At 53.5% G+C, this 21,128-nt stretch overlaps 2 protein-coding genes across 8 annotated transcripts in view; both read left to right on the top strand.

The window, feature by feature from the left end:
• PPARD (peroxisome proliferator activated receptor delta) overlaps positions 1-9,558 on the top strand; it is an 82,026-nt gene extending 72,468 nt beyond the window's left edge. For 2 of the 3 annotated variants that reach the window (XM_040644716.1, XM_040644717.1), the window contains 5 exons: positions 3,410-3,564; positions 4,302-4,440; positions 5,669-5,871; positions 6,038-6,488; positions 7,457-9,558. In XM_040644716.1, coding sequence (XP_040500650.1) covers positions 3,410-3,564; positions 4,302-4,440; positions 5,669-5,871; positions 6,038-6,488; positions 7,457-7,704 — 1,196 coding nt within the window. In that variant the 3' untranslated portion in view covers positions 7,705-9,558. The remainder of the gene's footprint in view (positions 1-3,409; positions 3,565-4,301; positions 4,441-5,668; positions 5,872-6,037; positions 6,489-7,456) is intronic. The other variant, XR_005838740.1, reaches the window with a different exon arrangement.
• Positions 9,559-17,618: 8,060 nt separating this feature from the next.
• Positions 17,619-21,096, top strand: LOC121106109. Of its 5 annotated transcripts, XR_005838862.1 has the most exons (4): positions 17,825-18,091; positions 18,175-18,285; positions 20,327-20,474; positions 20,708-21,096. XR_005838862.1 is itself a non-coding variant. In XM_040645201.1 (3 exons), exons 1-3 carry the CDS (start codon positions 17,636-17,638, stop codon positions 20,890-20,892), a joined length of 447 nt encoding a protein of 148 aa, XP_040501135.1. In that variant the 5' UTR covers positions 17,619-17,635; the 3' UTR covers positions 20,893-21,096. The 5 variants fall into 5 exon arrangements, 4 of the variants coding, with proteins under 4 accessions (XP_040501135.1, XP_040501136.1, XP_040501133.1 ...); XM_040645201.1 differs by lacking the exons at positions 17,825-18,091; positions 18,175-18,285 and adding an exon at positions 17,619-17,778 and having other exon boundaries at positions 20,327-20,445; XM_040645202.1 differs by lacking the exons at positions 17,825-18,091; positions 18,175-18,285 and adding an exon at positions 17,619-17,778.
• Positions 21,097-21,128: the final 32 nt, after the last annotated feature.

Below are 21,128 nucleotides of genomic sequence, written 5' to 3'. Positions count from 1 at the left end.
AAAAAAAATTAAAAAAAAAAAAAGAACACCCACTTCCAGGGCACCTGGGTGTCTCAGTCGGTTAAGCATCTGCCTTCGGCTTCGGTCAGGATCCCAGGGTCCTGAGATCAAGTCCCAAGTCAGGCTCCCTGCTCAGCGGGGAGCCTGCTTCTCCCTCTCCCTCTGCTGCGCACATGCTCTCTCTCTCTCTGTTAAATAGATAAAATCTTAAAAAGAAAAAGAAAACCCACTCCCAAGCCCCCACCACTTCAGTACCCCCACTGCACGTGCACTCCAGCGCAAAACCTACCCCGGGAGGACACATACACTTCTGCCCACCCTAGCGCCTCATCTCCCTGCCCCTCTCCGCCTTGCATGGCAGGTATCTTGTTCTCTTATTCCAGGCGGGTAGGGGGTGCCCTTGTCCAACTAGCCGGCCACCACCAAGCGTCGCCGCCTGCTTTCGGGTTCTGCAGCCTGTATCTGCTCGTGACCGAGGGGCAGGACAGCCATGGTCCAGCGTCCTGACACCGCCCTGGGCCTGTTTCTCCACAGTCCCATTTGCAGCACTTCCTTCTAAGACACTCGCCCGGGTGTCTCAGGATCCCGAGCTCAGGCTGTCTCGGGGGCCGGTGGGGCTCGAGCATCGCGGCTTCTCCCAGGGTTCCCAGGGATCTTAACGCTCCTGAGCCACGGGCCAGCGGCAGGCCAGGGAGAGTGAAAGGAGGCTTGGTCTGGTTCTGGGGGCTCTCCGGACCTCATAAGCAGAGACACCCCCCCCCTTGGATTTCCGTGAAGCTGCGGGGAAGGAGGTACAACCAGCCAGAGGAGGACAGGTCACGGTCCCTGGCTGTGTGGGGTACAGAGCTTGGGGAGTGCAGAATTGCAGCTTTCTGAGAAGCACCGCCCTGACTCACGCTGACGTTCACGGGCACTTCCAGGTTCGAGGGCTCTTCTCCGTAGTAACTCTGTTACTTTTCACCATGACTCTCAGGTAGATACGCCTGTCATCCCCTGTTTACGGAGGAGGAGACTGAGGCCCAGAGGGCAGAGCTGGGTGTGGAGCCCAAGACACCAGTTTGAACTCAGTCACCTTCTTAACCCTCATGCCTGCTCTTTCCGAGCATCTGGAAGCGGACTAGGAAGTCTCCCAAAGATCTCATCTTTGAGCCCAGAGAGGGGAGCAGTCACCTTCCCCGACAGCCTCATGCTTGAGTGGTGGCTCCTTCCAAGTCCTGCACCATCTGCCTGCCCCTCGGCCAGTGTTGCCACTCGCCGGGTCGTGTTCCAGCTTTCTTACCTTATTCTTACCTCAGCTAGTCGAGGGCAGGGTCTGGATCTGCCGTGCATGCAGCAGGGGCTCATCAAATGTCCGCTGAATGGAAAGAGAGGGTGGCATTGCCACGCGCAGTGCCAATGCCCAGCGCCTGCCCAGCCTCCAGGGCCAGGAGGGGGGACAGGGAGGGCACCACCAACAGGCCGGTGGCTGCGGACAGGACTCGGTGGTGGAGGTGAGCGTTGAGATCCAAAGGCAGCGTGAGTAGAGACATCCCACGTCTAGCAGAGGAGGCAGACGTGTAAGCCACAAACGCACAACAGCTTACAAGAAGTGACACAAAGCAAACATGCACACAGACCACACAGATCAGAGAGGAAGTGTTGGAAACCTCCACGCAGGTCTCTACAAAGGGTTTTCACACGTGATCTCGTTTTCTCCCGATAACCCGTAACGTGAGGTCTCCTGCCCCTATTCTGTTGCCTCCAGGAGTGGCGGATACTGCCCGGCCCCTGCGGCCAGGGGCGCTGAGTGCAGGACCAGCCCAGGGAGCTTGAGGTCCACTCACTCCACAGTCACTGCTCCGCGCCTGCTCCCCGTCCAGCAGCAGCACCCTGGGGGCAGAGTTCCTGCCCCGTGGCCCTTCCGTTCAGATAGAGGGCACCCAATACGGAGTGGACCCACGCGGACTATTGTGTGGTGGCCGAGGCCACGGAGAAAGCCAGATGGCTCTGCCCTCCTAGGCTGCAGGCTCCCCTGCAGCACTGGGCCCAGGAGACGGAGGGAGCCCACTCTCCCCCATCTGTGGGCTGAGGTGGGCGGTACAGCCCGGGGATGGGACAGGTCATTTTACTTCATACCCCTGCTGTCCAGTCCTCTCTGCTGCAGGCCGGCCTGGTGCTCGTGCTTCTCTCCCTGTGGCCCAGAGAGGGTCTGGCTGAAGGCTTTGCTGCTGTCACTCCTAGGGTCCAAGGGGGAGCTGAGGAAGGTGTGAGAAGAGTGGAGTACACTGTGGTCTGGGGAGCGTGGGTTACTCCGTGGGAGGGAAATCGAAATATTTTGTGGAGTGACCTATATCTGGATGACAGACAGGGAGCAACACCAGCCTGGGAGATGTTAAGTCTGGGCTCAGCTCCACGGCTCGGGCCTCCCTAAGGTGCCGTCCGCTCTGAGCCACTGAGTCTCTGGTCTGGGGATTTGGCTCCTGCCCCTGAGGAGGTTGCTCGGTCGTCAGGAGATAGAGCAGCGGACAGCAGATCCTGGCCAGCGTGGCAGAGGCAGGACAGGCAGCCTGTGGGGTCATGCAGCCGGCCCTGGGCCGGGAGACGGGCTCAGGGAAGGGCTCACTTCTGAATGTCCAAGGGAGAGATTCCAGAGAGACTCCCAGAAATTCTTACTGAGTCATGTGACAGCACATGCACCCCGAAGTCATTGCCATGGTCTGGTGCTTTCCTTGCTTACACTCACAACACCTGGTTCAAACATCTTGTACACTTAATAGAAAAAAACCTGGGGAAGTTCAGTTTGCTGCCCAGTCGACATGACTGCTACCTGCCTTCTTGCTACTTGAGCAAGAAGTTTCGTAAGAATGGCTTTGAGCCTCTTGAGAGACCCTGTATGGCATCTCTGGAGTCCACACAAGAACGAATTTCACAGGAGAGGTGGGGGGAGGACAGCTCTCAGAGTCTGCAGTCGTGCAGCCTCCCTGACACACATCTCCTACGACCCCACGTGGGCCCACACAGTGGAGCCCCTAAACTAGGAGAGCTACTGCCCACGTTCAGTCTGAAGAGATTCTGTCTGCTTCCTCTTGCTCCCTTCCTCCCAAGACACAGTCATCCCCTGCCCACACACACACCCCGCTCTCCTCCCCAGTGGTGAGTACAGCCCAGGAAGGCTCTGACTTCCCCAGACAGTGATAGCTGCCATTTCCCAAACACCAGGTATGTCAGGTCTGGGGAAAAGGCCCATGTTCTAGATGAAGAAAGGTTGACTCCTTGAGGCACGTAGCTCTTAAGTGTCTGAGCTGAGTGAGGGCTGATTGAGAAACATGGGCTCTTCCCACCACCTGCTCTGCCCCTGTGGGCTCTGGTCGCCTCCCCTGGCCCCCATCCTGGCCGAATATGAAGCCACCCCTATGTCGTGTGTCTGCAGACCTCTCCCGGAGCTCCTCGCCACCCTCACTGCTGGACCAGTTGCAGATGGGCTGTGACGGGGCCTCGTGTGGCAGCCTCAACATGGAGTGCCGTGTCTGCGGGGACAAGGCATCGGGCTTCCACTATGGTGTTCATGCGTGTGAGGGGTGCAAGGTAGGGCCCGCGGCGAGTGGTGGCTGGCAGTCGGGGCTGTGTTTACGTGGAGAGCTGACCCACCAGAGAGGCCGGGCCCTCACAGTACCTACTGCGGAATCCCCACCTGGGAGGCAGCCAGGCCCTTGGGCCTGTTCCAGGCCTCCTCCCGGGCTCTGCTGGTCCCCGGGGAGGCCTGCCCTGTTGGGTGGCGCCCCCTGGGGACGTAGCTCTACAACACCGGCCGACAGAATGAGGGTCTGGGGCTCAGCCATCACCCTGATGGCAGTGTTTCCTGCGCCTCAAGGCCCGAAAGGGCCTCTTTGAGGGGAAAAAAGGAAACTTTACATTTTTTTTCTCCAAGAGTGCTTTTGGGTTCATCCTCTTAACTGGACACGCACCAAATTGTACATATTATTTTCCTACACCAGTGCCTAGAAAATGCTCAGAACCAGATACATTCATGAATACACCGGCTTAGCCATGATACGGTATTATGTTACCGAACTCACAAAGCAGCATATAAGAGAGAGAATTAAAAAATATAGAGATAGGGATAGACGGATCTCAAAGGCTTTGGAGTTGTTGACTAGCCTCCCCCTGCTCCCCTCCAAGGGAAATTTCCACCCATTACTTCCAAATTTGGGGAATTTTTACATTGACGCACAGAACTGGGGCCCCTAACGTCGCAGACCCCGCCAGGCAGAGCGGACCGTCCGCTATTTGTGGCTCTGCCTCCCGTCTCCCCTGCCCCTCAGGGCTTCTTCCGTCGGACGATCCGCATGAAGCTGGAGTACGAGAAGTGCGAGCGGACCTGCAAGATCCAGAAGAAGAACCGCAACAAGTGCCAGTACTGCCGCTTCCAGAAATGCGTGGCGCTGGGCATGTCGCACAACGGTGAGCGCGGCGACCCGTGCCCTCAGACCTCAGGGCGGTGGCCGGCGTGCAGCCTCCTTGTCCGTCCGCTCTTGAGCCTTGGAGCCTCCCCGGCCGGCCCCGTGCCCGCTGTGAGTCCCGGGCCTGGGCCGGCCACCAGCTCTCGGTGCCCCAGGCTCACCCTCACTGGCCCGGATGGGAACTGGGAATTGACCCCAGCTCCAGTAGCATTGGAAACACCCCTCCCAGAACCTCAGGCCTGTCTCAGGTGGCCTGACACAGCGTAGAAAGCCACTGCCAGAGCCTGGGATCGCCTCAGCCCTGCTCGCTTAGTGAAGGTAGGCAGGGGGCAGTGCGTGACCACACGTGTCCGCTGCCGGGAGCCAGAGCCTGCCCTGCGCTCAGGCCTCCTACAGAGTCTTGTCCTCAGACCATACAGGAGGATTTTGCAGAGCCCACCTATGCCCTTTACGTCTCTGGGTCAGATGCTTCCCCGCCCCCAGAGGACTGGGGAGAGCCTCTTGTTTAAATGTCCCCACCCACAGCTACCTGTCTTGCATTTGAGATGGTGGCAGGACCTGAGTCCTCCATCTGAAGCTTTTTCTAGGTGGTGGGGCCTGGCAGGTCTGGGCGTTGGTCCCTCCCTTCAGTCTGTATCTGCCGGGGCTCCGTTCCTTGGGTGGGCTGAGTGGGTTTCCTAGGAGATCTCAGGGCCAACTCAGTTCTTCTCACTTTTTCTCTTAGAGAAGCCAGATTTGCATCCTGATCCATGACTAATGACTAATTTTTTAGTGCTTACTGTGTGAATATTCTTATTTAATTGTTTTGACAGTCCCGTGAGATTTCAGTATTAGCCCATCTTTCTTATGAATAAAGGTGAAGCAGCCTGCCTATTCCTGCCAAGCTGGAACTCAGGGCCGGGCCTTTGACACCAGAGACTGTCTTCCTGCCTGTCATACTGTACTGCCTTCCAGCCACAATGGCTCAGTCAGCTCCCTGAGTTAGGGCCCTCATGTGTGTGCCAAGCACTGTGAACAAGATAGAATCCCTGTCCCCCTGGAGCTTACATTCTGGAGGGGTTCCCCAACATTCCAATGTGCCGGCTATAGAGCTTCTGAGGGTCCTGGGCTCAAAAGATGTGTCTCCATTTCTGGCCCATGTACCTGTTGTGAGACAAGGAGGTTAGAGGTGCTAGCTCCTGCCTGGACTCCTCGATGACTTGCCCTTCACCCCCCACCCCACAATACAGCCATCCGCTTTGGCCGGATGCCAGAGGCCGAGAAGAGGAAGCTGGTGGCAGGGCTGACAGCAAGCGAGGGGAATCAGCACAACCCCCAGGTGGCGGACCTGAAGGCCTTCTCCAAGCACATCTACAACGCCTACCTGAAAAACTTCAACATGACCAAAAAGAAGGCTCGGGGCATCCTCACCGGCAAGGCCAGCCACACGGCGGTGAGTGTCACTGCTCGGCCTGGTGGCGCTGAGCTCTGGACGCCTGCCTGACTTCTGGGAGTACCGGGCCTCCTCCCTCCCCTCACTTAGTACAGGACGGGGGTATGGGGAGCACATGGGCGGGGGTGCCCCAGAGGCCTGTCCTCTAACGGGGCCTGGTTTTCAGCCCTTTGTGATCCACGACATCGAGACACTTTGGCAAGCAGAGAAGGGCCTGGTGTGGAAGCAGCTGGTGAACGGACTGCCCCCCTACAAGGAGATCAGCGTGCACGTCTTCTACCGCTGCCAGTGCACCACGGTCGAGACCGTGCGGGAGCTCACCGAGTTCGCCAAGAGCATCCCCAGCTTCAGCAACCTCTTCCTCAACGACCAGGTGACCCTTCTCAAGTACGGTGTGCACGAGGCCATCTTCGCCATGCTGGCCTCCATCGTCAACAAGGACGGCTTACTGGTGGCCAACGGTACTGGTTTCGTCACCCGGGAGTTCCTGCGGAGCCTCCGGAAGCCCTTCAGTGACATCATCGAGCCCAAGTTTGAGTTTGCGGTCAAGTTCAATGCCCTGGAACTTGATGACAGTGACTTGGCTCTCTTCATTGCGGCCATCATTCTCTGTGGAGGTAAGGGAAGGCGGGGCCGGCGCTTCGGGGAGTGGGGCCTCACCGAGGGGCACCAGGCCCCAGCCGAACAGCGTGGGGAGGTGCCCATGTGATGATGGCAGTGTGACGTGCGAGGCACTGACTACGTGGAGGACTGGCTCCCTCTTCTAGATGGAGAGGAGACAGAAAAAAGACTGCAAAGCAATATGCCAACATGTTAATAGGGATGATTTCTTTCTTTTTTTTTTTTTTTAAGATTTTATTTATTTATGTGACAGCCAGCCAGAGAGGGAACACAGCAGGGGGAGTGAGAGAGGAAGAAGCAGGCTTCCAGCCGAGGAGCCTGATGTGGGACTCGATCCCAGAACGCAGGGATCACTCCCTGAGCCGAAGGCAGACGCTTAACGACTGAGCCACCCAGGCACCAATAGGGATGATTTCTGACGATGGAGAAATTCTCCATATTTTGCCTGCATTTTTCAGATCCCAGTGCAATAAATAGAATAATAATGATGCTCACAGGGCCTTAGCGCTTACTTTGTGCCAGGCACTGTTCTGGTGTCTTTTCCTAGATTATAACTCATTTGATCCTCAGGGCAACCTGTGCAGAAGGTACTTCTGTCACCCCGTCTTACAGATGACGAAACTGAAGAGGCTGCCGAGTGGCCCGCCCACAGCCTCCTCGCTAGTCTGTGGTAGGGACAGGAGTTGAATCCAGGCAGTGAGTGTCTTCACCATGAGGTCACACTGCCTTTTTCGGAAGAAAAAAACAAGAAAGCGAAGGAGATGGGCCAGGACCTGGGGTGAAGGGACTAGAGTAGCCAGTGGAGCAGTCGCTGACAGGACAGGGCTTGGGTCTGTCACAGCAGCAGGTCTGCGGTCCCCTGGGCCGAGTCACCCACCCGGGGTAGAGGTAGGGGAGCTCCTCTGCCCCTGAGACCCCCATGCCTGCCTGCTCCCTCCCACGCCTCTGCCCTGTGTCCCCACAGACCGGCCAGGCCTCATAAACGTGCCCCAGGTGGAGGCCATCCAGGACACCATCCTGCGCGCCCTCGAGTTCCACCTGCAGGCCAACCACCCGTACGCCCAGTACCTCTTCCCCAAGCTGCTGCAGAAGATGGCCGACCTGCGGCAGCTGGTCACGGAGCACGCGCAGATGATGCAGCGCATCAAGAAGACCGAGACGGAGACCTCGCTGCACCCCCTGCTCCAGGAGATCTACAAGGACATGTACTGAGGGGGGCGACGCGGCCTCCGGGCCGGCGGACCGAGCTGGGACAGATGCCACCCCCGGGACTTTCCCGGAGAGCAGCCCCGGGGCGGTGGAATCACACTCCTGCGCTCAGACACACGGCCTCCTGCTCCCTGCGCTCCCTCCCGCCCCCTCTTCCTCTGCCTCTTCCTCAGATCCTCTCTCCTCTGATTTCTTCGCGCGCTCTCGCCCGGTCTCTGTAGGTTTCCCTCTTCCTTCCTCCCTCGCCTTCCCTTTCTCTCTCCCCCCATCCCCGTGTCTGTCCCCCTTTCTCTTTCCGTGAGACAGTTTGTGTTACTTCACCAGCAGCATGGAACAAGTCCTCTGCTTTCGTCCGCCCTGTCCCCTGTCCCCCAGCAGCAGGGGCGAATGGGCCTGCGCTCTGCACCAACAGTCACCTGCAAGGGTAGGCGCCTCACTTCTCCTGTCTTCACAGCAAAGGACTTGGGCCAGCCAAAGAAACACTAAGCTCTCTGGGCCCGGCTTCCTGGGGAAGCCACGCAGGGCCAGGGCTGACTGCAGCAATGGCCCCCATGTCACCGGGGCCCTGCCCTGAGGGCCAGGGTGCCTCCCCTAGACTGTCACCACCCTCCCCTACCCAGCCAACCCCTCTCCAGCAGCACGCACCAGCCCCACTGATGCCAACGCCCTCTCTTCTTTTCACCAGTCTTCCAGGCCAGTGTCATTGATGGTCCCCTGCGCTGGCCGCCAGGGGACACCCCCAGCCTAGAAGGAGGTGGGTTTCTTTCCAGGTGGGGGCCCCCACTGAAGAGGAGCAAGCCTCAAGGGAGGCGGAGGTGGGCAGAAAAGGCAGCAAGCAGTGTACTTAATTCTGAGCCCAGGCCTTGCGGTCATCGACAGCCCCTCTCCCACCACTCCTCAGCAGCCACCAACCACGACTCCTGTTTCTCAGGAGTTCCTGGCCTCGGCCTCAACCAGGAGCCCAGATGAAGCTTACCCACCCCCCCACCCCACCCCCTCAACACTCCAGCACACACAAGCACTGAATCACTTTACTTGGTTCCACACCCCTCACCCTCCCTCCCCCGAGGCAGATGGCCGGACAGAGCTGCGCCCTCGTTCCCAGACCCCTTGCTGGGCAGGGGTGCCCTGCTGAACCAGCCCAGCCCCTGTTCATGGGGGAGGTGCCAGGGATAAACTGATCCCGCTCAGTTCGACATCCATTTGTCCCAACAGCTCTGCTGCACTCCCCTTCCCCTGTATTCAGCCCAGCCAGTCACCGGGAACTCCCCCTACACAGCCTCTGGTGACCGAGGACCTTGCTAGGCCCAGTCCTGCTCCCCTGGCCCTTGCGTCTACTCTTCGCCTCCTCCCAGGTGAAGTACTCGGCTCAGAGGAGGGACTGAAGCCCGGCATGGATGCTGTGTCTGAGCAGAAAGTCAGAGAGCCCGCCCAGCCTGCTTCTCCGGGAAGGAAACTGGCCTGGAAGGGTGAGAGACTGGTGAGGCTCTCTGAGAAAGGTTGGGGAGACCTGAGGTTGGAGTCCTGTCCTTCTGTCCCTGCCTTCCATGCCCAGGATCATTCTCTACTGACAAGATTCTTCCCTGTCCTACCCCCACCCTCAGCTGACCAAGGATTGGGGTTGGGGTGCTCCCTTTGAGCCAGCGCTGTGAAGGGAGAGATGCTGTGCCTGACCCCACACCCCCCCGCACCCCCACCCAGGCCTGGTGCTGAGGATACAGCTCTTCTCAGTGTCTGAACACAATCTCCAAAATTGAAATGTATATTTTTGCTAGGAGCCCCAGCTTCCTGTGTTTTTAATATAAATAGTGTACACAGACTGACAGAACTTTAAATAAATGGGAATTAAATATTTAAGAGTTGATGCAAGCTGACTGTTTTTTACAGGTTTTGGGGGGCGGGGGGCTGATCGGACTCCTCCCCCTCCTCCCTATCCAGTGCGCGAAGGGGGAAACTGGGCTGGGTAAAGGAGACTTTGGGGTGCAGGCCAGGAGAGCTGATCCATCTTTCCATATCACCTGCTTAGCTCACCACTTGTCAGTCAGCAAGGGCGGAGGACTGAGGTCCCCGCCCGGCGCGGAGCCTCTGGGGGACGAGGGGGAGAATGAACGGCCCTTGGTGCCATGGTACCAACCCAGTCGGCGTGAGGAGGGCTTGGGAGGGTCTCCGAAGGGCCCTGCAGGAGGCACCACCCCCACAAGAGACCAGGGCTTTCCTCAGCCGGCACCCCAGTTTTCTCCTTTACCCCCCCAGGGTGCCACCTTCTCGGAGGCTCCGGGACAGCCCGGCACTTAGCAGCCGGTGGGCTCGACTGCAGTGAGATAAGTTCAGGGTAGACTTCAGTGCTTGTCGAGCCAGGAAAACAGACACCCCAAAACATTTCAAAATGGGGAATTTAGGAAATTGTGACCAACTAGTGAAAGGAGTGACAGATCAAAAGGGGGGAAATCGAGGCCGTCCATGAGTAATGGGGCAGACACTGTCAGCCCAGGGCTGCGTGGGAAATGGGATCCCCTGGTGGCCAGCATCGCTAGAATCCCCACGGACGCTGCAGGAACCAGGAGCCCAAAGCCGCGCCAAGGTGACTGCAGAATCAGAGTGCACGCACACGACACTGAGGGCTGCCGGGGTGCCGGCGGTCACCGCCGCTGCTCTGCCCCCGGGGACCTCATCCCCTGAGCAGGAAGTCTGGAGCTCCAACCCAGCCGCTCCTGCCAGAAGCGCCATCGGAGTCCGGGCTGGAGAGGCAGTTTCTCCTTTCCTCTGTCTTCCAGTCTGCTACCTGGACCTTCCACTGAAAAAACCACCTTAAGGGAGCCTGGGAAATGTAGTGTGCAGACTTCCAGCCCCCACGGAACAGAGGAGCACGGGGAGGAGTGGGCGCCAGAGCCGGCGGTTAACTAGCACAAGTACGAACACCGGCTCCGACATGAGCGGCCCCAGCGATGGTCAAGTCTGACACTTGCCTCCCTGTTTTTGCTGTTGCTGGCCAGAGCGATCTGAGCTCTGTCAAGTTCCAGAGGGTTCATCTCAGCCAGGAGAGTGACAACCCCAGGGGAATAGGACCCAAGGAGGAGGAAGAGGAATGCTTGAAACAGGGGCATCTCTGAAATTGATAGCCTTGCTTATGATGGAATTTTCTGGTTTGCTTGATTTGTTTTGCTCACCTCCCTATCCTTTTGCTCACGTCAAGTTGGAGACTGGCTCAGTTGTTAACGGCCAATCCTCTTCCCAGCACTAAAGAGGTAAGACTACAGGACACCAAATAACTAGACTGGGGAGAAGGCACGTCTCAGTACGAGTTTTCTGTTGTTACCTGGCTTCCAGTGCTGCAAAGAGATGGCATCACTCTGCTGTGTCACCTTATTATTAGTATTACTAAGTGATATTCTTTATTAAGCACCTATTTCAGGCCAGGGATTCTACATACATCACCTCTCAATTCTCACCACTACCTTGCAGGTAAATATCATCACCTGCCCTTTACAGGTGAGGACACACAATGAGAGAGATTAGCAGGTGTGCCTGGGGTCACTCAGCTGGGAAGAGGCATATTGATCCAGGGCCTCAGGACCTCTGCTTTTTACCCATGAGCAAAACTGGGGGAGCAAGTCGATCTCTTTTTAATGATGCTCAGGACGAATGAATCAAATATTTAGACTAAAAGAGAAGAAAGTAGGGGTGCCTAGGTGGCTCAGTTGTTAAGTATCTGCCTTTGGCTCAGGGCCTGATCCCAGGGTCCTGGATCGGGCCCCGCGTCGGGCTCCCTGCTCCGCTGGGAGCCTGCTTCTTCCTTTCCCACTCCCCCCGATTGTGTTCCCTCTCGGCTGTCTCTCTCTCTATCAAATGAATAAATAAAATCTTTAAAAAAAGAAGAAAGAAAGAAAGAAAGAAAGAAAGAAAGAAAGAAAGAAAGAAAGAAAAAGAAAGAAAGGGGAAAAGAAAGAAGCCTTAAGAGAATTAGAAGCTACTATCTTTGTAATAGTTCTTTAAACTTCAGCAATAAGGGGAGCCTGGGTGACTCCATTGGTTAAGCATCTGACTTCAGCTCAGGTCATGATTTCAGGGGCCTGAGATTGAGCCCCACATTGGGCTCCCTGCTCAGCGGGGAGTCTGCTTCTCCCTCTCCCCCTTGGTTGTGCTCTCTCTCCCTCTCTCTCTCAAATAAATAAATAAATTCTTAAAAAAAAGAAAAAAAGGAAGGAAGAAGAAGCAGCAGGTTAGATACCACCAAAGAGGTCATTTTTGCACCTCAGGAAAGACCTATTGAAATTATCCAGAAAATAGTACTGGAAAACCAAGATGGAAAATGTCAACAGGAAGAAGAGCAGTACAAATTCTCATATGCTGAGAAGGAAGTAGACGATGGTATAATCCACTTGAGAAACAGCTTGGTAAAACCTAGTAAAGCTAAATGTGCCTGTGGTTGCTGTGGGGGGCGTCACGGAGCTTAGGACCTAGCCATTCGTTTCCATGACTGCAGGGCTCCCAGCTGACTTCCTCTCAGGAAGTGCTCTTGCTGAAGGGAGCCTCCTTGCCCAGGATGAGGCCACCGCCCAGGGCAGCCTATAGCCAACACTGGGGTATGAGGCCAAGCCGCCTTGCCCCAGTGTGGGACAGCTTGAAGGATCACCCCAGTGATCCCTGTCCAGAGACAAGCTTTCTGCGGCAACTATGTTGCAGTTTAACTTCTCTCCCTACCCCATCCTGCCTCCTTCCAATTCCTTACAGCTGTTGTTCCAGAGAGCACTCCCCACTGATGTCCTGGAAGTAAACCTCCAAATGTATTTCGGGGTGAAGCCAACCTGACACCGTAGCCGGCTGTGAAACCCGCCCAATTACACAGAGACTCCTATAGGCTTTCACTGCAGCAATAACAAAAACTTGGAAACAAAACAGCGTTCATCAACAGGAAAATGGATACACTTGATATATTTACACAATGTTAAAAAAAAGAACTGGAAGAAACACATGGGAAAAGATTTTTATATAATCTTGAAGTGGATAAGCCTTTCAAAAGTCTGTCCCATACACACAAAAGTTTCTAAGTTTCATGCAGTGCACATGAAACTTGGAGTTTATAAAATAAAATATGAAAAACCTTACTCTATATATACATCTTAAAAATTAATTTCCAGAGCTAAAACCATAAGACAGGGGTGCCTGGGTGGCACAGCGGTTAAGCGTCTGCCTTTGGCTCAGAGCGTGATCCCGGTGTTATGAGATCAAGCCCCACATCAGGCTCCTCCGCTGGGAAGCCTGCTTCTTCCTCTCCCACTCCCCCTGCTTGTGTTCCCTCTCTCGCTGGCTGTCTCTATCTCTGTCAAATAAATAAATAAAATCTTTAAAAAATAAAATAAAATAAAATAAAATAAAACCATAAGACATTTTAAATCAACCATGTAAAAAAATATATATGTGTGACATAAAAGAGCTAATTTCCTTAATATATAAAGAACACCTACAAATCAATAAGTAAAAGGTCAACAACTGACAGAAAAATGGGCAAAGGCTAAGAATAGAAAAAGAAATGCCTCTTAAACATATGACAAGTGCTTGGGGCACCTGACTGGCTCAGTGAGTAGAGCATACGACTCGACTTCGGGGTCTTGGATACAAGCCCTGTGTTGGGTATAGCGTTTACCTAAAAAACAAACATATAAAAAGATGCTCAATTTCACCCATAGGAAGAGAAATGCAAATTAAAACTACAATGAGACACTATTTTTTAAATCACCAAATTAACAAATACTAACAAGTGTGACGACATTGTGTTGGCAAGGGTGTGCAAAACCAGGCACTCTCATACTCTTGCTGGGAGTAGACATGGGCACAGCCTCCAGAAAGGGAAGATTGGCAGCACCTATGAAAAATTTTTTTAAATAATTTTGATCCATTTATAGTGACATGGATGGAGCTAGAGAAATATAATGCTAAGCAAAATAAGTCCGCCAGAGAAAGACAAACACCATATGATCTCATTCATATGTGGAATTTAAGAAACAAAACCAACAAGCAAAAGGGAAAAAGCAGACAAACCAGGAAACAGACTCTTAGAGAACAAACTGATGGTGACCGGAGGGGAGAGGGTCAAAGGATGGGGCAAATAGGTGATGGGGATTAAGGAGGGCATTTGTGATGAGCACAGAGTGATGGATGGAAGGGATGAATCGCTGTATTGTGCACCTGAAAATAATCTAACACTGTGTGTTGACTAACTGGAATTAAAATAAAAACTGGAGGGGCGCCTGGGTGGCACAGTGGTTAAGCGTCTGCCTTCGGCTCAGGGCGTGTTCCCGGCGTTATGGGATCGAGCCCCACGTCAGGCTCCTCCGCTGGGAGCCTGCTTCTTCCTCTCCCACTCCCCCTGCTTGTGTTCCCTCTCTCGCTGGCTGTCTCTCTCTCTCTGTCAAATAAATAAATAAAATCTTAAAAAAAAAAAAGAAAGCAAAAGAAAAACAGCTAAGATTTATTGAGGGCTTGCTATATACGTTGTCTTTATTTTTTTTATTTTTTTAAGATTTTATTTATTTATTTGAGTGAGAGAGAGTACGAGAGCAGGGGTGAGGGGCAGAAGGAGAAACAGACCCCCCAGTGAGCAGGGAGCCTGATACGGGACTTGATCCCAGGACCCTGGGATCATGATCTGAGCCGAAGGTAGGTGCCCAACCAACTGAGCCACCCAGGCGCCCCCATATACTGTCTTTAAATATATTGTGTCATTTAAATTTGACCTCACCCCATGAAATAGGTACTAATATTATCCCCATTTTACAAATAAAGAAACTGAGGCATGGAAAGTGTGCCCAAGCTCACACAAGCAAGTAGCGGTATCAGGTAGAACCAGCCATGTAATCTGGGGGACCCAGTTCAAAATGAGTATCAGGGTCCTTGTTCAAAAATGTAATCATTTCAGGGGCGCCTGGGTGGCTCAGTCAGTTAATGTCTGCCTTTGGCTCAGGTCATGGTCTCAGGGTCCTGGGATCGAGCCCCACATCGGGCTCCCTGCTCAGTGGGGAGACTGCTTCTTCCTCTTCCTGACTCTCCCCACCCCGCTCGTACTCTCTCTCAAATAAATAAAATGTATTTTTTAATGTAATCCTTTCGAGAGGGCAGCAGCAGATCATTTAAGCAAGCGCAAGGCCCCTGTGTGACTACAGATCTCTGCCCATGAGGCTGGCCCTGGTACCAAAATTTGAACCCAGAGTTCTGACTCCAGAACCCACAAGAGTCTGGTGCTTGGAGGAAGGAAGAGTAATCACTGGGATTTACTGAGCACCCACTACGTGCGTTGTGCAAAATCTTAAAAGAACCCTCACAACCCTCACCCTGAGGTAACAATGAGGTGTTGCTAACCTAATTTTAAGGGTGAGGAAACCAAACTTTAGGGAAGTTGAATTACGGCCCACCCCAGGAACCCCAGAAGGTCAGGATTCCAGCCCAGGACCAACTCCAGAGCCCGTGCTCTGTGACCCTACAGCCTCTGTCTAAGGATCACAAAGGCAGGAACTAAACAGGGCTGAGCGTGACTCAGACACCCTCTCAGGACCTCTGCCCGAGGGGCCCGGCGCTGGGGGTTGAGCTACTACTTTGCCCAAGACAGGAAGGTGTCCCAGGTCTGCAGATACTTCCAGAGAGGCTTCTGTTTCCACGGAGACCAATGCAGGTAAGCACTGTTTTCCTCGAATGGGGAAGAGGGTGGGGGATGCAGGAGGCATCCTCCCTCCACGCACCATGCATCTTCCCAAAGCCTCTTCTCCCCTCTCGGCTCCAAACTCGAGGCTGAGCTGGCTCCGAGCCCTGGAGGGTCCATCTGAGTCTCATGCTTCTCTTTCCCAATGCAGCTATCACCACCCTCAGCCCCCTGGCCATCTGGAATGGGGCCGGCGCCATTCAGAGCCACGTGTCGCCCTGCCGAGACCCCGGCTGGGGCTGACCCGCAGGGGCTCCGAGCCCACCTACCTGCCCTCCGTAGCTGTGGGTTGGGACTGGCCCGGGGCCTGCTGGGGCATGGGGCCCGGCCTGGCGGGGTTGGCCAGCAAGGCCAAGGAGGTTGGTGGCAGTTCCTGGAAATCCCTCTCACCATCACATAAGTCAACGGGGGCCCTTGGAGGGGGGGGCACAAGTGGGATCTGAAACTGGGGTTCCTGTGCTGTCTCTGAGCAAGGTTTATATTTCTTCTATCCCTTTCCCACCTCAAGATTCCGAGCTAGAAGGGAAACTTTCCTCCAGCTCTGTGGTTGTCTATGTTCTAGAAGCGGAGTATCATGGTGCCTGTGGAGTCAGAGCACCTAGTTTCAAATGCCGGCTCCACCACTTAGCAGCTGTGTGATCTTGGATAAGTCACTTAACCTCTCTGGACGTCCATGTCCTCATCTACAAAAGGACACTGATAACACTACGTGTCTCACAGGGTCTTAGGAGGTGCGATGAGTCCATGAATGTGCTGTGCTTAGCTCACGGTACCGGGCACAGAGTAAACACTAAATGTGAGCGGTTATTTTTTAAATGACTGCTCTAATACAGCACTGTCCAACTGAAATACAAGTCACGCATATAGTTTTTAACAGCTTGGTTGAGATATAATATCCAAATTCACCAATTTAAACCATACAATCCAGTGGAGTGGAGTGTATTCAGTGTTGTACAAACTTCACCACTCTCTAATTTTAGAAGATTCTCATCACCCCAAAAAGAAGCCCATTAGCAGTCACTTCCCCTCCCCCCTCTCCCCAACCACTGGCAACCACTAAACGACTTTCTGTCTCTATGGGTTTGCCTGTTCTGGACGTTTCATATAAATGGAATCACATACCATACGGCCCTTTCTGGCTGGCTTCTTTTCCTTGGCAACGTTTTCTAGGTTCATCCATGTTGTAGCATGGATCAGTACTTCATTCCATTTTTTTTAAAGATTTTATTGATTTATTTGACCGAGAGAGAGCACAAGCTGGAGGAGGGGCAGAGGGAGAGGGAGAAGCAGGCTCCCCGCTGAGCAGGGAGCCTGATGCAGGACTCGATCCCAGGACCCTGGGATCATGACCTGAGCTGTGAAGGCAGACGCTTCACCAACTGAGCCACCCAGGCGCCCAGTACTTCATTCCTTTTTATGGCCGAATACGATTCTGCTGTATGAAAGTACCGCCTTTCATTTTATTAATTCGTCGGTTAATGGACATTTGAGTTGTTTTGCTTTTTGGCTCTTACGAATAATGTTGATACAACCATGCATGTACAAGTTTTTGTGTGGACATATGTTTTCATTTCTCTTTGGCATATACCTAAAAGTAGAATTTCTGGATCATATCGTGACTCCAAATTTAATATTTTGAGGAACTGCCAAGCTGTTTTCCAAAGCAGTTGCAATTCACATATGCAATTTAAATGTTTCTAGTAGCCATGTTAAAAAAGTAAAAAGCAGGGACACCTTGGGTGGCTCAGTTGGTTAAAATCTGACTCTTGATCTCAGCTCAGGTCTTGAGTTCAAGCCCTGTGTTGGGCTCCACACCGGGTGTGGGTGTGGAGCCTACTTAAAAAAAAAAAGGTAAAAAGCAACAGGTGAAGTTTAATTTTCTTATTACATTTAACCCGATTTATCAAAAATTCTATATCCAAAAAAAATTCTATATTTAATATTATCCCAACCTGTAATCAATCTAAAGAAGTTATTAATGGAATATTTTGGAGTCCTTTTTGGTCCTCAGCTTTGAAATCTCAGGTGCATTTTATACTTCCGGCCATCTCCATTCAGACTAGCTGCGGTTCAGGTGCTCGATAGCCACACGTGGCCAGTGGCTGCTGTTATCAGACAGAGTAGTTCTCCATGGTGGTATCAGAGCCTTCCAATTCCACCTGGAGTCTGAGCTACTCGGGGCCGCACTTGGTGTAGCTGTCGAGCCCTGCGTGCAGCAGGTGCCGGGTACATGTTGCATGAATGAGTCAACGAATGAATGGACCCAGTTTCCCCCAACAGCTGCTGACGACAAACACAGCTACTCCCAGAAACATCGGGCTACGTCAGATCCGGTCCGGGAGCTCGGGGCCCCACTTCAGAGCCTGGACCAGGAGGTGCAGCAGGTAGTGGGGGAGGGGCAGTGGCAGAGGATGCCATGCTGGACCTCTGAGCCGCCCAGGCCAGCTGGAGGTCCCCGGGGCTGTATTTGGGGCAGTGGTGTGTCTGCAAGTGGGGGGAGGGGGGATGTGCTCTGACCCTGCGTGTGGCCGCAGAGGGAGCAGGACAGTCGGGACGTTGTGTGTGGCATCTGCATGGAGAGGGGGTGGGACAAGCCCGAGGCTGAGCGGATCTTCGGCATCCTGCCCAACTGTAGCCACGCCCACTGCCTGGGCTGCCTGCGCACGTGGAGGAAGGACCCCCAGAACTTCCCATCAAGTCAGTGTCAGGAGGAGCCGGGAGGGAAGCCCCTCAGAGAGGTCTGGGCTTGTGACTATTCTCCCACCCCACCACCCCCACAGGGCCTGTCCCCAGTGCCGGGTCCATTCCAGCTACATCATCCCCCACAAATTCTGGGTGAGCAAAGGGGCTGAGAAGGAGCAGCTCATCAGGAACTTCAAGGCTCGGACCAGGTGAGCCTGGCAGGAGGACCATGACAGGGTAGGGGAGAGGGGAAGGCAGCCCCTGCTCCACTCCGGCTCAGCCTTGGTTCCCAGCCTGGGATCCCCCAAATCCTAGAAGTTCAGAGTGATGGAGTTGGCAGATGAGGGTGTGAGCTGTTTCCACTATTTCAGAAAGTGACTGAGACAGCAGCAGCACACCGAACCCAAGCTTCTCTGCCAGCTGGGCTCAGGGGCAGTGCGGGGCATCTCCAGTTTTCTCAGCAAACCGAGGAGCCCTGCTTAGCTTTTACTTCTGATTTTTTTTTTTTTAAGCAAGAAGGTAAATTGATAGGAATACATGTTGCGTGGGTGATCTTTGACAGCATGGGGTCTCTGGAAGGAGACCAAAAGGTCAGCCCTCGGAGCAAGGGAAAAGGTGGGCAGGTTTTCATCTCTTGTGGAGGGTGGACATACTTCCAGATCTGGAAGTACGTACAATTCCAGGTTCTTAATTACACCTTCCCAAAGGGTTAATTATACTCAACACACGCAAAGTATATTTGGATAAAGGGTGGGATAGAAAAAGGTCTTGTCTCCACCTGTGAGACGTTCAACCGTGTTGAGAAGTCACCTGGATTTTGTCCATGAACCATAACAGCTGGATCAACCAGTGACTGAGACAAAACTCCTGGGTGAATCTCACAAAGGAGGAAGTATTTGAGCTGGCTGTTGGAAGAGGAGTAGGGGCTCCTCAGGAGGAGAGAAATAAGAGCACTCCAAGCAGAGACGGGCCAAAGTGGGGAACTACTGGCATCCGGGGTACCAGTCGGGAGTCGCCAGCAGGGAGCACCCAGGCCCGGGGGTGGTAGGAGACAGGTAGATGAAGGGGTTAATATGTATGACAGACTTCACACATTATCAGTTCCATGAAGTGGGGCATCTATGATCCTCATGCTGCAGAAGAAACCGAGGCATGGTCTTTCCGACTTCAGTGAGAAAGTGGGGTTTGAACCCAGGTATTCTGACTCCCAGTGCATCCTGAGAGGAAGCGGGGGGATATGCACTTGAGAGGAAAAAGGGCCAGACCTGGGTGGCCAACTGACTGTGAGGTGGAAAAGGAAAATTTAAGATAAGGACAGTCGGGTGCCTGGGTGGCTCAGTCTGCTAAATGTCTGCCCGAGGCTCAGGTCATGATCCCAGGGTCCTGGGATTGAACCCCACATTGGGCTCCCAGCTCAGTGGGGAGTTTGCTTCTCCCTCTCCCTCTCCCCTTTTCCCCTGCTCAGGCTCTCTCTCGTGCTCTCAAATAAATAAATAAATAAATAAATAAATAAAATCTTTTAAAAATAATAAGATGAAGAATATTTTCAGCACAGGTGGCCACAGGATGGCACGATCACATGAGCGCAGAGAGCAGCTGATGGGGGATTTGGACAGGTTGAGTGTGGGGTTTTTGTAGGCTGTCCAGATGGAGGGGGTCCTGTCTGACACTAGGTTTGGGTAAATAGAAGGAGGAAGAAGAGGAAGGGCCGGTCGTTTAGAAGGATTCCCAGGCTTCCAGCTTGGAGAGTCCGTGGGATCCTGCATTCGCACTGGGACTGCAGGCAGTGGTCAGGACTCAAAGGTGTGGGGCAGGGAGTGATAATGCAGAGGAAAGGCTATTAACAGGCATCTACACTTTTCTTTCTCCCTCTCATCCATCCTTCTCAGCAAGAAGCAAGCTGGTCCTATGTAAGTGGATCACAGGTTGCCCACAAGCCTCTCCTGTATCTGACCTTTCACTCCGTTGGTGGTATTATTGAAACTTAGTGCGAAGAAGGAAAAGAGATTCCCAGGAGCACTTGCTGGCCCAAATAGACCTTGCGGGACTTAGAGAAAGGCGTCCTTTAAGACACTTTACTGCCATCTGCTGGAAAATAGTTGTAATAAATGTAGTAACTCTACACTGTGATGCCAGTGGGGGCTGCGCCTTTGTGGTATATACAACCTACCCAACCTTACCTGTCAGCCTTTTTCCTGGGGCAACAGGGCTTGCAGGCAACAGTCTTCTCTCCCCTCTGTCCTCTCATAGCCAGATCCGATGCCGATTCTTCATGCAAGGGAATGGCCGCTGCCCCTTCAAGTCGGATTGTATTTATCTGCACCAGCAACCGGATAAAGCCCTGACTTCGGATCCTCCCTGGACTGAGAGTATGCAGCTGACCCCTGGGAGTGAGATGGTAACAGCAGGGATATGGGACAGGGAGGCTGCTGGTCATGTTTACAACAAATGTCTGCGATAAATGTAAAAGCCATACACAGCGTCCATGATGATATCAGTCCCTGCTCAGATGGGGCATCTCTGTGCTATGCACAACCTGCCCGACTTTATATGTCAGTCTGGCTTCTCTTGTTCCTGGGGCAATAGGGTCGAAGCTGATGGGTTTTCATTGATTTCTTTCTCTATTCGCAGGCGCTGGGCCCAGCAGGGTTTCTAGGGCGCACCGAACAGGAGAACGAAGTGTTCTTCATGAATTGTGCCTTGGCCATGACCTTCTGGGGTTCAGAACTCTTACTGGGTCCCGATACTTCTTACCTGGGCCTTCTGTAACCAGGATCAACATGTGGGGGATAGAGCTGAGAGGCAGGGATTGCTAGGTGGTAGGTCTTTTCCCTTTCAGGGCTTGGTGGGGGCTGAAAGTAGCAAGCCCTCCACGCCCATGGAGCACAGCAGACACAGCTGGGGACCAAGGGAGGAGGTGGAGGGCTCTTGTGAAAGAGAAAGGGTTTACTCTCTTGCCAGGGACTTGGTTTTTAACTTTGCTCTTTTGTAGGATTCTGAAAGAAAACCAATAAAATGCATCTAGGCCATCACTGCTGGTATCTAAAGCGTG

This window comes from Ursus maritimus, unplaced genomic scaffold, assembly GCF_017311325.1.
Source record: "Ursus maritimus isolate PB19 unplaced genomic scaffold, ASM1731132v1 scaffold_30, whole genome shotgun sequence".
Taxonomy (NCBI): Eukaryota; Metazoa; Chordata; class Mammalia; order Carnivora; family Ursidae; genus Ursus; species Ursus maritimus.
This window is presented reverse-complemented; position numbering and strand designations above follow the sequence as displayed.